Source organism: Haliotis asinina, chromosome 8, assembly GCF_037392515.1.
Source record: "Haliotis asinina isolate JCU_RB_2024 chromosome 8, JCU_Hal_asi_v2, whole genome shotgun sequence".
NCBI lineage: Eukaryota > Metazoa > Mollusca > Gastropoda > Lepetellida > Haliotidae > Haliotis > Haliotis asinina.
Window position 1 is genome coordinate 42,651,340 of NC_090287.1, and position 17,125 is coordinate 42,668,464.

Here is a 17,125-nt window from a genome sequence, read left to right on the forward strand (position 1 = left end):
TGATTGAACTGGTGACCAGCGAGACCATCACGTTTCACAGTGTCATGAAACACGAGAGTCTTAGTCCTGAAAAAGAAACGTTATCAATTAAAGGTTATTTAGATTCTCGGAAATGTGTGTTTGATCAGACTTCCGTGTTTGATGAATGCGAACGTGACATCCGCATCACGCTGACGTAACTACTTCACAGCAGTGCACATGCATGGAGCATTACATGTTACACAAGCAGCACATGTGTCAGCAACAGCTGATCTGGACGGGCACTGAAGACTGGAGTGGGCTGGTGTGTGATGGGGTGTGTGTTCTCTATCTATAAGTCTCGATCTACACCATCAGTCCTTTTACTTATTGTAGTGCAATGTTAAACTAGGCAATGACGTGTAACTACTGCCGACTTTCACTTAAAGGTTTCACTAATGTATATCTTTTAACAAACAGATACAGTATTGTGTTTTACAGTTTCGGGGATTGCTACATTTGTCCTTTTGACAAAACAGTAATATCAAAAAAAGAATCGAAATGTATTCAATTTCCAGTTTGGCTACTGTACCATAACACTGAATAACTCAGATTTACGTACCATCTTATAATGTGTTTCTTCAGACCAACGTACCGCCATATAACGTGTTTCTTCAGACCTACGTACCGCCATATAACGTGTTTCTTCAGACCATCATATATCGTGTTTCTTCATACCCACGTACCATCATATACCGTGTTTCTTCGGACCTACGTACCATCATATAACGTGTTTCTTCAGATCTACGAACCATCCGATATAAAAATTCTTTGGATGTAATAAAAATCAGCAAACTACTGCTATACAGATTGTTCCCTTTGTTACGACAGTTGATCATCTTTCATCATACGGTTACGACTACGGACGGCGCAAGTATTTGGTGTTTTATGTGTAAGAGGAAGTGAACATGAAGCTTTAAGGAACTGAATGTTCGAGGTTTGCCCTCAGATGGACCTAGGGAGTATTTTAGGAAGATGTCGGGGAAAGTTCAGATGAAGATTGATAATGAGACGGAAGGTTTATTGAGTCAGCCAGGCAGTGGTAGTGAAGGACAGGTGACAACCCTTGGCAGTGGGGTCACACGTGACGGGGTGACATCCTCACTGATAGACGTTTGTCTTATCCTGACAGATGGGCTTTCATGTGAGTTGTCTTCACCATGATATATACTGCGTCTCTTCGATGTTAACTAACTTAATATCTCTTCACTTTACATAAGATACAACTGTGAACTGATTCCTCTTCACATTACATAAGATACACGCGTGAATTGATTCATCTTCACTTTACATAATACAATACAAGTCTGAGTTGATTCATCTTCTCTCTTCTACAAACGTCATTTCCCTGTTCCCTGTACTGAAGGTATGTACATTTGGTGAAGGTGTGTGTACATTGAAGTTATTTCATGTACTGAGCTGCAGGGACGGTATCATCAATGGGGCGTGCAGAGAATGCAGAGCGTGCAGAACGTGTGTAGAGAGTTACCCCCGCAGGTTAGTGTCGACATGGTGTTTTCTAGAGGGTGCCGTGTCACGGGGGAGTCACCACCATCCATCACCCACTGTCATAACAGAACACATCTGCAATACAGCCTTTAAGACAAATCACATCGAAAAATATTACTATATTCCCGTGAAGCATGTCATACATAGAGATTTGTGTATTTTAATGGCTTTTACTTTGCTTTACTTCCGCATTTGTTCAACCTTGTACAAGACGCGGCAAGGTACACCAGTGTCAGCCCCGTGTTTCAGATTGAGGTCGCTAAGATAAACCAGTGGAACACTTCAACCCTGTATGTCAGACTGACGCCGCTGGGATACACCAGTGGACAACTTACACCGCGTGTATCAGACTGACGTCGCTGGGATACACCAGTAGAACACTTCAACCCTGTATGTCACACTGACGTCGCTTGGGCACAACCATGGAACACTTCAACCCTGTGTGTCACACTGACGTACACCACTGGGATACACCAGTGGAACGCTTCAACCATGTGTGTCGCACTGACGTCGCTAGTCCACACCAGTAGAACACTTCAATTGTCAAACTGATGTTGCTGGGATACACCACTGGAACACCTCAACCCTGTGTGTCAGACTGACGACGTTGGGATACAACAGCGGAACACTTCAACCCTGTGTCACACTGACGTCGCTGGGATACAACAGCGGAACACCTTAAATAACCCTGTGTGTCAGACTGACGTGGTAAAGGTATATGAAATGACTGTGTGACACAATACAGATCTAGAACAAGACACGCTGCTCTCATAAAACTATTTCCTATTCACATTCCTGAAGCTCGGTGCAAGCCGGTCATGCGGCACAGGAAAGATAGCGGGCTCCTGTCGTAAAGTCCGGTCGGTAGAGTTCGGTCAGCATTAATATTACATTTTCATCGAAGTCACTAGACGTCACTTATGAAAAACAGCGAAATATTGATAAATATTGTCATGAAGTTGATGACGTCACAATGCTATGACATCGCTGCACTGTGGCAGTACTGTGTTCACAGATGTCCATTTTTCAATGAAAACTGCTGAACAGTGATTTTGGATGATAAATAGAATCTCACCATCGTGTCTACTGATATCAATTATATATACTCATGTTGTTATAACTGATATCAGTAGACACTTGGGTGAGATTATCAATATATTTATTGGTAAAGAAGATAATTATATGTGGTTAGTGCTTGTGCCTTTTCATAACTATAAAATAAAGATAAATCACTAATTGAGTCAAACCATACTTCATGTAGATTGTTTGAGAGACGATGCTCTAACTGTCGCATAATTAACTGTCCAGATTCATCAAAAGGATATGCATGAGAATACACTAGTGATGTAGCCTAGATATCAGCCTCAATGCATCGATTTATTTACACACACCGATATATTTAACAGCCAATGGCCTACATTCTATCAAATAACATAGGGGATAGTTAATAAACCTGTAACAACTATTGTTGTTGTATGAATTAATCCAATATTTTTCGTATGTTTTTACAATCCGGTATATCACTGACAAAAATATTCGTGTCCAGGTACAACTTCTAACTGTTTACCTTCAAAGTACCATACCAAGAACATCTAAAACAGTTAACAGTATTAAGCTTTTTTAGATTAACTTCCATCCCAGTTTGCCTGTTGAATACTTCTAACCTGTCCTGTGCTTGTAGTGTGGGCACTCTCGGAAATATCGTCGACAAACAGCAAAGCACGTAAATTATTCTACGCCGAAAGTAACATTTAAAACGTTTCCACAATTTGTTGATTACACTGCAAAAAAGCTTAGTAATGAAGATAATGAAAAATGCATTGTTATAAACCATCTTGTTTAGAAACGACAAAGGGTTCAAGTAAGAAATATTATCACTGAATGTTTGGTACAAGCAGAACTGCAACATTCACCATGCAAGATAACAGTCCTTTAAGGTTGCATTTCGGATACAAAACATTTTTATTAAAAGTAATTTCTGTTGAAGGCATGCAGATGATGAGAACAGGTCAGCTGTAGCCAGCACACTTACTTTCTCAGTCTGTGAGCATGGGAATGGGGAATATATTCCACAAAAGACGTGACATGTACACTATAGATCCACAACAAGTTGGCTCATAGTTACATAGATTGTAGGAATAAAGGGCAAATTGATCACAGACCCCTACAAGATACAGTGTTTACATGCAACCTCACGTTTGTCTAATGAAGGAAGAAGGACAACAGGTGGTGTGGGTTAACAGACGATGGTCAGATGTAATCTCATGATTGAAACTGGGGCAACAGATGATGGTCAGGTGTAATCTCATAATTGACTAATGTAGGGACTGGGGCAACAGACGATGGTCAGGTGTAAGTTTATGATTGACTAATGTAGGGACTGGGGCAACAGACGTTGATTACATGAATCCCACGTTTCACTAATGTAGGCACTGGGTGAAACTAGAGATAGTTACTTGTAATCCCATGATTGACTAATGTAGGACCTCGAGGAAACTAGCACTGGTGATGTGTATTCCCAGGGTTGACTAATTGATCTCAACTTGTCTCATCATTATGTTATCTCAGCATGTCTTTAGCTCTCTGACAGAAAACAAGAGACCACTAATATCCAAGTATTTATTGCACATGTACTGGTCAAAGATCAATTCCAACATCTCTTCATAGCAGTTGCCATATTCACATGAATTCAGATGTGTTTGACCTTGTTATCACAGACATTGCACCATCACAGTCCTGGTGAGAAGTCAATGTATGCTATTTAAAAATGCTTGCTCCTAACTCAGTCTTTCATTATTAGTTGAGAGATAAGTCTGCTCTGATGAAATGAGCAGTCCAAATTGTAGGTAAACCTTAATTGTCCTTCATCATCTCCAATTATTATATATTGTACCTTCCAGTGTGCACCTCAGCTCACAGTAACCATCAGTGGAATGTCGGGAATGTCAGATGTGATGCTTTACAAGGTGCCCTAGTAGAAGATGAGACTGCTGCACAACAGCCACAATTTCTCCATGCATCGTCTTGTGAACTTAATCTTGACTTCAGACATTTTCATGCCCTGGGAGCATCCATTACACCATACTGTTAGCCCTAATCATCTTCTGGCAGGATTTGTTGTACCATAATGTCAGCCCTAATCATCTTGTGGTAGAATTTGTTGTACCATAATGTCAGCCTTTGTCATCTTGTGATAGGATTTGCTGTACCATAAAGTCAGCCTTTGTCATCTTCTGGCAGGATTTATTGTACCATAATGCCAGCCTTTGTCATCCTGTGGTAGGATTTGTTGTACCATAATGCCAGCCCTAATCATCCTGTGGTAGCATCTGCTGTACCATAATCTCAGCCCCAATCATCCTGTGGTAGCATCTGCTGTACCATAATGTCAGCCCCAATCATCCTGTGGTAGCATCTGCTGTACCATAACGTCAGCACTAATCATTCCATGAGCCTGATTTTTAGTTTTATCTATTTGTTGGCAGCATCTGCAGATCAAAACAATGACCCACATAGCGACAAACTTCAGCGGCACGTACCTCTGACATCCTCCCTCGAACACTGACAGTATGTGGAGTGCAGCTGCAACACAAAAGTGAACCTGATCTAACACCATGGACAGTAATACCACAATATGCACATACATACACTCATGACCACCAAACATTTCATATATTTTTAACATATTAAAAAACAAGACTTTTTTTCTGTTATTAAACACAACATGATTTATACATTATGGAAATATTAGATTCATTTCTCCATACAAAGCAGTCACTGCTGGCCAGACAAACACTTCTGAAAATAACCACTATACGCAAGGTGTTTTTTCACTCAGTCATCATTTAACAAGTTTATTAGTGTGTGCAATTTTAATGGATATATTGATGCTTTATGGAGTGATTACTTTATCAAGCCAGTCAAGTATCTGTTGACTCATACTGAATTGAAGTTCAACTTTCAACATGCTCACAGATAACTATCTGCACTAACCTATATTCTTTGGTGTTTATAACCCTTTAGTTTGATTAGGCCAGTATATTTAAAAGTTAGATAAGGGTGTGATAAGGTCATATTGTTCACTACATATAATGCTTCTATTACTTTTACCAAATATTTTTTTAAAAGAAACAATCAGTTAAGAAATTCGCTAATCTCTAACACATGAATTTAAACACTAAAAGGCTTGAGTTTTTCTGAATTTGAAAACAATCAGTTGATTGAGTTGAAAGCATCAAATGTGAGGTGCATCATCTAACGTATAACAGGAGGGTAATCACCATACTCAGAAAACCAAATACCCTTCCACAATTTCCCTTTTCTGGGGTAGTGAATGAGAAGCTGAATACTAGTCATTTGTGTTATCTCATTGTCATATCTCTGTTCGTTGCTGTAGAGCGGAGACTGGGTGATAATGGTAACTCGGATATCCGGAATGGGTGGGTAATGAGTTGTTTCAATACCTGGACCCGTTATGTGCATGTGAGTAAGAGATTTAACAATGTAATATGTTATTCTTTCATGATTATAAGGTTGTATTGATGCCTGTGTGGAACATAATACATGGTTAAAGTTTTGAAAATCTCAAAATATTAGCCTCCAAGCTGAACAATATATTTCCATTTCTTACAAATTTGATGTCAGGAACTAACATAACAAATATGAGGGTAGGGTAAAAGGGTGTGGGGTAGCCAGGTAGGAAATTAGACCCTGTCTGAGCACCACAATGTCCATGAAGATATTAAAAGTATTTGGTAGAAAACAGTTGATCTATGTAACATGTTTCATATGCTTATGACATCATCAGATGGAATGTGACAACATATTCTTAGCAAACCCTTTAAAGGTTTACTGTCCTGAACATGCCATGTCACCTAGTAACCAAAAATATCGTACAGAGAAGCTATGGGTGAACAGGCCAGTAGGTGTATATGTGTTTTCAGATTCAAAGATTTTGTTATTTTGAGACAACTCGACAAAAGTACTGAAGATACGGTGAAAGGTGCTGTGAGATAGTATCTGCTTACCTGGACAAGAAGTCGGAAATGCTTCTGTAGTTGTAGCACAGGTTCAGTGCATTAGCATAGCTCACTTTAGGAATAGAGGTATAGAACTTCAGCACCTGATAACAGAGCAGAAACATACCTGATCAAAATACTCACAGTACACTGACAGCCCTGCAGTCTGTAAGCCAGATGATACAGAACATCCCTTATCATGTGCTGCATTTTCTACAACTTCTGCTGACAATTTATTTCCTTATTGAGAGACGTGATTCACATGTAGATGGAGTTTCCAGTTGTTAACAATATAGTTCCTCTACCTGTTCTTCAATAAGCCCAACATCAACTGGTACTGATACGTTCATCTCCTTCTTTTTCTCCAACTGAGCCAGTTGTGCCATGAGAGCTGCTGTCTCCCCTGAAACAGGTGCCACAGTCTAGCAGCTGACCATGAATATAGCATGTTACCTCAGACATGAACAACTTGGTGAGCCCTTGAAGTAACCTTGCACAGGCGAACAACACATTGCAGACAGAAGAGAGGGGTCAACACTTCTCCATCCCACCATATGCTATTTTCTATCAACTTAGATATGATCAGTGTTTGATATTCACTGAGACAACCAACCTCTATCTTGGCTGACAGTAGCAATCACACAATAGCTATAACTATATTCAGATCTTAAATGCTCTTACATTGCTGTGTTACCTTATCTTCAGTTGTCATAAAATGGCCATTGATTCATAATAAGTTGCTCTACGCTGAACATGACCTTGACTCTAGTAGCTCTACACTTGACATTACCTTGACCCCTGTTGCCCCACACTGGACATTACCTTGACCCCAGGTGCCCTTCACTGGACATGACCTTGATTCCAGTAGTGCTACACTGTATATTACCCTGACCGCATTTGCCATACACTGGACATGACCTTGGCCTTAACTACCCTACAGTGGACAATACCTTGACCCCAGCTGCCTTGTAGTAGGTCCCCCATGATCCTAAATTAGGCATTAATTTGATCCTGAATGGTCCAATCTTGGGCATTATCTTGATTTTCACTGGTCATAAATGATCTGGACCTTCAACTGTGACATAATTGGCATTACCTTGACCTTCATTTGCTAAAAAATTACCTTGATTTTCAGTGAAGAAAAGACGAACATTCGTTTGAACAAGAACACTTTGAATCCAGTCATAGTACTTTGTTCTGTGACTGAAACAAAATCAGAATAAATGAATAATTAATGAAAGAATCCTTCTTATTCTGTCACCCATTTTAAACAGTTTTCAAACTCCAAATCACTTTCTATCCTACTGTGTTCACTTCCTTCTTTAGATGACACTTCCTTCCTTCCAAATGTCTTCAGTGCACAATACCTTTCAGAAAGTGGTCAAATGGTGACACAAATTAAACTTACTTTCTCAGTAAAGTACATTTAAGGGTTCAGCAACATCCGGGATTCAAGAGAGTACTTGCAACAGTAAACACCATACACAATGTCGGCGTTATAGCAAACTCAGTATTTTACCTTTAGGGGTACTAAAAAGGTGGCATTTATACATGCAACAAAATTCAGACAACATATAATACTATGTGCCTCAAACCAATCTTATATTTGCAATATATCTACAAATAATCATTCAAAATGATGTATGATATCATAAATCTCTGAATACATTTTTACATTATACTTAGTGCTAGACCCAATGCTACGCATCCACAATTCTCACAGAATAACCTCGCTGCTTATGAAAATACGCAATACATAAATAGTTCTGCCTCCATGGTGTTAAGTGACCTGACTTTAGCCCCCTGACCTAAGTCTGTCACTCACTGTCACTCTGAGACATAGGCATTTATCACAGTACATCCGCAATAACTTATTACCATCCTTCAGTGTCACTGGGATCATTCAGTTGAATCTCCTCCATGTCTCCAAAACATGACTGATAGTGATGTATGTAACCAACAGAGCCCTGACAGTCACATCATCCCCATCACCACCTAAAAGCATAAGCTGATAGGTACACCATCCATGCCAGCTAATATTATAAGCTAACAGTCTCCTCCACCACAAACTCCATCATCTGAGACACTTCCCGTCAGTACTAGACTTCCACTGACAGCCTATCCTGAATGTATGGCCTTGTCATAACCTGTGACTATAACATGCAAACAAAGTTCTGTCATATGTACATATGTACAACTATATCTTACTGCTACCTTAGCTTGGCGGATTTCTCCTCGCCTGGCTTTACTCTATCCTTCTCAACTATTAGGCAGCATCTGTCATACAGCTCCCTCATCTGCTGAACACGATCTATCAGCTTCACACGCTGGGCCCCATTGCTGAAATCTGTAACATAAACAGCCATCATAACTCAAATAACACACTTGTAACACCTTTCTGAATGTGACAGTGTGTCAAATTGGACTTCTTTGTTCTTGATGACTTAGAGAGGTACTACACAAAAGGTTGAAAGCGTTAAGCCAGTAAATGTTTGCATACTTTCTTATGATTTATGGAATAGCTATGCTGTCTATTTTTGGAGACCTAACAGTTGCAATGACTGGTGTATCACCTGAGAGCTGCCTGCGATCCACAGCTGTTCTGTTACTGATGATGTAGTCACAAGCACCAAGCTGGCGAGCTACGACAGACACTCCGTGCTGTAATCTCAAGTTAGACACTATGTCCTGAAGTGGAAAACATTTCACATTACAGGTGAAAGGCAACAAAGAAGGCAGTATAGATCGATGTGGAAAACAACAGTATTTATCTTATTTCACACAAAAATGTTGTTTTCTGATTGGCTGAGCCAATTAATGTACCCCACTTACAAGCGAGAAAGCTTTTCTTTGTTATATCTTCTCCTTTATTGTCACATCTTATCTGTATCCCACTCACTGTAAGTGATATCACCTTCTCCTTTTCCATGACATCTTGCCTATGACCTAATGACTGAATGTGATATCACCATTTTCTCCTTTATCAGCACATCTTTCCTGTACCCCACTCACTGTGATATCACCACCTTCTCCTTTACCATGACATCTTGCCTGTGATCCAGGTGATATCAGCACCTTCCCCTTTACCATGACTGTATGTGATATCACCATTTTCTCCTTTATAATAATATCTTACCTGTGTCCCCCTGACTGTAAGTGATATCACCATCTTCCCTTTTACCATTAGTAGTATACACAATGGGGGTTCTGGTTCATTTAAAAAAGTAGTGAGTGAGTTTAGTTTTATGCCACACTCGGCAATATTCCAGCTATATGGTGGTGGTCTGTAAATAATCGAGTCTGGACCAGACAATCCAGTGATCAACATCATGAGCATCGATCTGCGCAACTGGGAACCGACGACATGTGTAAACCAAGTCAGCGAGTCTGACCACCCGATCCTGTTAGTCGCCTCTTACGACAAACATAGTCGCCTTTTATGGCAAGCATGGGTTGCTGAAGGCCTATTCTCCCCCAGGACCTTCACATTAAAAAAGTAATCCATATAGAGCTTTATTGTGTATACTACTCCATCACATCTTACCTGTGTTACACTGACCGTTAGTGATATCACCACCTTCCCTTTTACTGTCACATCTTACATGTGCCCCACTGACTGTAAGTCATACCACCATTTTCCCCTTTATCGTCATTTTCCTTTTCTCATAAGAACTTACCTGCGCCCCACTGATTTCTCTTGAATCAACTAGTATCACTAACTTGTCCTTTAAACCCCATTCGGTTGGCTGAAGAGAAATGTGAAATTAAATGGAGAATAATTTGATTTAAACAAGTTAAAATGATGCACTGATTATTCTCACTATCATCAAGACTTATTGCCAAATGGCTCTTTTACAAATGATTAGGTTATGTGATTTCTGTTGTATGAAAATATTCTTGTGTTTTGGCAAGACTGACAAAGACCATTCATTGGCTAGAAGGGTACCGAGTTACATGTAAGCCGTCAAACTAAAACTACATACCAGTGGCTTTGGAATAACTGAACTCAGTTTGTCAGAAGCAAAGTCATAGTCTTCACAGTCAAACCTGGACCTGTCCTCTGTTTGACTACTGTCTAATGACTTCCTTGACATATAAACTGTTGAGCCAGAAATAGAAGCACATGCTGTCCTTGGCTCAAGGCTATCATTATAACTGCCACAAATGCTGGCAGCTCCATTCTTCTTGGACATCATTGTACGGAATTCCTGTTGCTTCTGTTTTTGCTTGGCAAGACGTTCCTGGCGCATCTTGTCAGCATCTAACAGTGCCACAGACCTCTGTGATGAAGAGGTGTTCATATCTGCCTGTTCAAAGCTGGCTGTGGGAGGAGCATGATGTGATGATTTCGACACAGGTGTTGGACTCCTTTCCTCCTCACTGCTGGACAAAATGGCTGCAATCTTTTTGCGAACAGGTTCATTTTTCTGACTGCATATAAAGTGAGGGTCAAGGTTGTCAGCCTGAGTGTTCTCAAGCACAGAGGTGGTTACTCTAGTTTCCTCGTCACTGGATGATCCAGATATCTGACGAATCCTTTTTCTGGATCTTCCGACAATATGTTTAGATTTGTTGGATTTTGAATGTTCTGCACCTTTCCTTTTCGAATAATGTGAAAATTCATCAAAGTCATCCAACAGATCATGTTCTTCCTCATCAATGTACTCTGAAATCAATAACCAATCTGTATCAATGTAACCAGGCCATTGTGGGAATGACAACAATTGTTGACCATACCCTCAGTCGAGCCATCATAAAAGCCTCAGAAAACATATCTTCACATGTGTCTACTCTCTGTTTGAATTATTGTCAGGTGTCATTAGGCCATGCCAGAACTGAATGCTTTGGTAAGACTTCACCTGTATCAGTGATATGTCCACATATTCTCTAAACCCTTGTTGAACCTACTGTTATTGTTGACATATCTACTGATGATGCTACCTTGTAATCAGATCAAACAAAACCATTGTTGCAATAGGTAGTAAACTTTGGGCTTGTTACTATTTGATTTGGTTGTTCTTCAGTTGGTCAGTGTATCATGGAATAATAATTCATATGAGAATCTGTTATTAACTATTACCATTACAAGTGATATATTAAGATTCAGATATTAGGGAAACACATACATACAATATTAGTTGCATCATGATTAGTCACAGCTTAGAGAAGACACCAGTTTAAAGCAACAACAACTGTAATGTTGTTAAAGCAATAATAACACAACAGTTAGAGTGAGTGAGAATGATTTTATGACGCTTTTAGCAATATTCCAGCAATATCATGGCAGGCTTCACACATTGTACCAATGTGGTGAATCAAATCCAGGTCTTTGACGCAACAGGCAAATGCTTTAAGCATTAGGCTACCCCACAACTGTTAAACAATCCTTTCAGTAGCAAAAAAACATGATTCTAGATGGTTCAATAAACTGCTTAAAGATTAGTGTCAGTAAGCAGAATTAAGTACTCCTCTCAAGATTAGTGCCTATTACCAGGACTAACTACTCCCCACTGTCAGGTCATTACAGTAGCTATGGTAGGATTCCCCCCATGAACCTATTTCATTGCTTATTGTAAGACAAGCCCCATTTTGTATAATTCAACAAATCCTAATCTTTTTACGGTTTCAAGTTGAGATAAATAGTCACCAATTCCAACGGCTTCTGAGAGTGTTTAGACACAGGTCAGCTCTAGTCCTCAGCACAGAGGGTTGTACCAGGAACCTCATTGGGACCCAAGACCCGTATCATAATTAAGACATAAATCAAATACGAAACATTAAGACAGTGTGAAAGATGGTTAACCTGATTCCTGGAAGTCATCCCCAACACAGAAGCTGTCTTCCTCATACTCATTGTCTTCATGCTCAGGGACTTGGGAGAAAACATCCTTCTCATAGTGATGTGCTTGTAGACGGAACCGGTCACGTTGAATTGGACTTCGCACAGACTTCAGGTAGACAGCATGTATATCTGCACAGGGCACAACGCGCAAACCCTGTTACTTTTTGGGATTGAACTAGTTATGAGCAAATCTACCAAAGGTGAAGAGCCATTTCCTGTGAGGGTATGTTAATGACATGAAAATGGAATACACATGGAGGACGGGCTCATGATAAGTAAAATACTGATGAATTGACTCCGCAGGTTATCCACTGAATACTGAGTGCACAAACAAATTTCTCATGCTTAGCAGGATTTGCTCATGTGTTTTCAGGGTCACAATGACGACAAATCCAACAAAATATATATATTGCTTCAAATATCACACAGATTAAAAACAATAGGGTACTTAAAGTGCGTGTAGATCCATAGGGGGATCCAAGCCTTTTCAGGGGAGGTGTTGAACCCCCTTAACCACCCCCCATGGCTTTGCCATTGCTAAACAATAACTTCAGTGTGGTATTCACTCATGTTAAGTGAGGTTAAGAGGTCTGAGAGTCATGCAACCTCCAAATGAATCTGCTCCCTACTGAGGCTCTTGGCAGTGGGATGCTTCTTCACCTGATAGTGTTGCTGCCCGATAGATCACATTTTCATAGGCTCTCGTTGCTTTTATCAGTTACTCAAAACCAATGAAGGAGAGTATGAGATTAAGGTTAGACTGGGGACTGTTGTCACAAAATTGTAGGAGTGCATAAATCTACAGTTAAAACAGAAACCAAACGAGGCTTACCATTGTGTAGAATCATAGACTTGATGAAACAATGAAACCTATACAGATATTGCTCCTTAGAAATGAATTATCCCATCTTTCACATGTACACATGTTTTGTACAATGGCATATGAATAGTTGATAGTGAAGAGAACTGTTGAAAATCTGCAGATTCCATAGAATCGTGGCAAACAAAATACATGGCAATGATGAAGGGAGGTATGACATATGATACTGACAGGACATGTGCCACTTAATTTTGAGGGGACTGATTTGATGGTACTCACCAACATGATCTTGAGACATCAGAGTGTCATCATTGACGAAGCTGGCCTCCAGACACTCATCATTGCTATCCCACTCCTCATCTGACGATGCTTCACTACCAGACAGCATGGCCTCATTGTCAAGGAAACCATAGCCCCCTCTTCTCTACAATGTGTCATTAGTACATATTTACCTTCAGATACTCTGGGAACTATTTTCTATGAAAAAGCATCTGTGTAATTACCTGGATATGGTCTCAGTCTTGCTGTAGTTAGCTTTGTGTATAAGTTTTCCATTGTACCTTCAAAGTCATAACTACAGAAATGTCTAATCTTCACTACGGATTATACATATTGAAGGAAGGTCTGCACAGAGAAGGATCTTAACAGCATAGGCCATGTATATCCAGCTTGCATATGTAGGCATGAGGTATACATGTACTTATCAAATACACCCCAATAATGGTTCCTTCAAGTCCCATGCCTCATCTCGGTCATACTGAGTCATAGATAGTGAGTGAGTGAGTGAGTGAGTGAGTTTAGTTTTGCGCCGCACTCAGCAATATTTGAGCTATATGGCGGTAGTCTGTAAATAATTGAGTCTGGACCAGACAATTCAGTAACCAACAACGCGAGCATTGATCTGTGCGATTGGGAACTCATGACATGTGTCAACCAAGACAGCAAGCCTGACCACCCAATCCTGTTAGTTGCCTCTTACGACAAGCATAGTCACCTGTTATGGCAAGCATGGGTTGCTGAAGGCCTATTCTACCCCAGGACCTTCATGGGACCAGTCATAGATAATGTCATGGAGAAGGCAGAGATGATCAAAGAGTTAGCATAAGAAAAAATGCTGAAAAATGAATCAGACACTAACAATACCCACCAAAGACTTATATCTTAAAGTAACCAACATACCTTGATTGTTTCTCTTATCTTTTTCTTCTTTATCTTTGATGCATTCGCCATTCTGCTCTTACCAGCAGGTTTGCCTAGAAAAACAATAAATATGTGACAATATTTCTTCAACTAGTAGGGATGAATGTTGTGCTATGCTGCTGTCAACTAATCTCAGCAACATTAGGACAGCAGAATTACTAGGGGTTGGTGAGTGAATGTTCTTGACAGCCAGGGGAGCAATATTTCAGTTGTATTTTTCTGCCTGTAAATATTAAATCAGATAAGCAGTAAATGGAAAGCGTGACAGCATGGTGAGATTAATTCAGGTATTCATCTTACTTCAGTCACATGTGTGACAACAATGGGATACTGTGGCCTAAGTCTTGTAAGGAAGCCCTACAATAAAGTGTGGAAAGTACAGTCAGACAGATGAATCTCTCACTACTATATAACCTAACTGAAGAGCTACATCTCAGCTCACCCAGCTGGAAATCATCATCATCATCATCATCATCATTGGTGTGACTGCTGCTACGATGGGCTTGAGATGTCTCACTCCTAGACTTGGTGAAACTGGGGCCACTTTCTGTCTCATCGTCACTGGAGAAATTTAACTGCATGGCCAAAAGAAAAAACAACAACTCATAACAACATAATCAACCCCAAAACATGAGTACCATGTCCTTTTCCAAAGGAAAATCTTGTCATTCTGCCCAGAAGAATTAAAGCTTGAACTGCAATCAAAACACTATACTTGACAAGTGTGGCCTCGAACACCTTACACAACAGTACCACTCTGAGTTCCCCGATACTACTCATGCCTGTAGCCCTGAACACCCTGATATACATGTAATAATACCACTCTAGAGTTCCCAAATACTACCCATGACAGTGTAGCCCTGAACACCCTGATATACATGTAATAATACCACTCTGAGTTCCCTGATACTACTCATGCCTGTAGCCCTGAACACCCTGATATACATGTAATATTACCACTCTAGAGTTCCCAAATACTACCCATGACAGTGTAGCCCTGAACACCCTCATATAATAGTATCGATCTGAGTTCCCCGATACTAATCATGACTGTAGCCCTGAACACCCTCATATAATAGTATCGATCTGAGTTCCACGATACTAATCATGCCACTGTTGCCCTGAACACCCTGATATAACAGTACCACCCTGAATACCCAGACACTAATCATGACAGTGTGGCCCTGAACATCCTGATATAATAGTACCACAATGAACTCCCCGATACTAATCGTGACATCATGGCCCTGAACACCCTTATGTAATAGTATCACCCTGAATTCCCTGATATTAATCATAGCAGTGCGGCCCTGAACACACAGAATTCACTGCAAAAAGACGTGATAGTGCTACCCTGAATTCTTTGCAAAGAGACCTAATAGTACTGCCCTGGTTTCCTAGACAAAAATAATAACATTTACATGGTGAGTGTTGTAATTCAACCAACAAATGGGTTCATTTTTTGTTTCTTGTACTCGACATTTACTTCCATCTCATCATCATTACATACACCACAGTGTTCATCAATTCTTGTGTTCCTCCACATTTCATCATCATCATCATGCATGCATGCATCTTCGCCACAGCGAAGCACATGGTCCACTATCATTCCCATCTTTCAAGTTACCTCCCTTGCCCCTTGGGCATGCAAAATATGGATCGCAATACGAAACGGTTAAATTTTTCAGCTACAGTGAGTGAGTTTAATTTTACATCGCTCTCAGCAATATTCCAGCCATATGGTGGCGGTCTGTAAATAATCGAGTCTGGACCAGACAATCAGTGATCAACAGCATGAGCATTGATCTGCACAACTGGGAACCGATGACATGTGTCCACCAAGTCAGCAAGCCTGACCACCCGATCCTGTTGGTCACCTCTTACTTTACCTTCATCTTCTGCTTCTTTCTGGCCGCAGGTCGAGATGGAGTCTTGAAGGAAGGGACATCTGACAACCACAACACTCATATGTATTCAGGTAAATGCACTGGTAGGAATATTGACAGCAATTTGCCACTATTGACTAAATAAAACCAAAGATATGACATCTTTATACACTGACAAGATCAACTGAAATTCCACAGACTCTTTGACCATTTTGATGCTCTTTTGACAGATAATGTTTAAACACAACTGTATCCAAATGAAGTGAAATATGAAGAGTTCACGGCAAAACTACACACGTGTGTAGAGTATGCTTCTAAGATGCACAGAATAACCAACTGTATATTTTACTGGCAAATCCACTCTGAAACAGGCAGTGAAGCAATCTGTTTGTGCTATGATATAAAGTTACTTCACCTTAATCATGGGACACTATTCAACAAGTGATCTGTCAGGATGAAAACCAGCAGACAGACATACATGTACTTCCAACTATCTTGGACAACTTAGTAACTGCTGGATAAAGTAGTATTTGCACTTTTTGGTGAAGCATTTTACAACATAAAGCACACTTTTGTAAACTCATATGCTACATGTACTTATATTTGACTATAATCAGAGGTCAAATATGACATACATAACATACCTCCACTTTCCTGTCTATGTTGCAGAGAAAAGGAAGTTTCAGTATCATCCAGAATGGCTGCCACTTTCCTTTTCCTTATCACATGGAAACTCTCCTCCTCAGATTTACTGAGCTCTGTGCCACAACCTACAACACCCACAGATAAGGTAGAGAAGGAAGTTGCTTTCCATGTCTTTTGTCTACCCTTA

The 17,125-nt window shown here is 40.1% G+C and overlaps 1 protein-coding gene across 1 annotated transcript in view; it reads right to left on the reverse strand.

The window, feature by feature from the left end:
- Window positions 1-4,132: 4,132 nt before the first annotated feature.
- Window positions 4,133-17,125, reverse strand: part of LOC137293531 (Fanconi anemia group M protein-like) — a 44,397-nt gene continuing 31,404 nt past the window's right edge. Inside the window, exons 14-27 of the mRNA XM_067824133.1 lie at window positions 16,938-17,063; window positions 16,297-16,355; window positions 14,850-14,982; window positions 14,387-14,460; window positions 13,487-13,631; window positions 12,349-12,516; window positions 10,529-11,211; window positions 10,223-10,291; window positions 9,119-9,233; window positions 8,760-8,892; window positions 7,669-7,748; window positions 6,851-6,948; window positions 6,555-6,649; window positions 4,133-5,109 (exon numbers count right to left, since the gene is read on the reverse strand). Coding sequence (XP_067680234.1) covers window positions 4,995-5,109; window positions 6,555-6,649; window positions 6,851-6,948; window positions 7,669-7,748; window positions 8,760-8,892; window positions 9,119-9,233; window positions 10,223-10,291; window positions 10,529-11,211; window positions 12,349-12,516; window positions 13,487-13,631; window positions 14,387-14,460; window positions 14,850-14,982; window positions 16,297-16,355; window positions 16,938-17,063 — 2,093 coding nt within the window. The 3' untranslated portion in view covers window positions 4,133-4,994. The remainder of the gene's footprint in view (window positions 5,110-6,554; window positions 6,650-6,850; window positions 6,949-7,668; window positions 7,749-8,759; window positions 8,893-9,118; window positions 9,234-10,222; window positions 10,292-10,528; window positions 11,212-12,348; window positions 12,517-13,486; window positions 13,632-14,386; window positions 14,461-14,849; window positions 14,983-16,296; window positions 16,356-16,937; window positions 17,064-17,125) is intronic.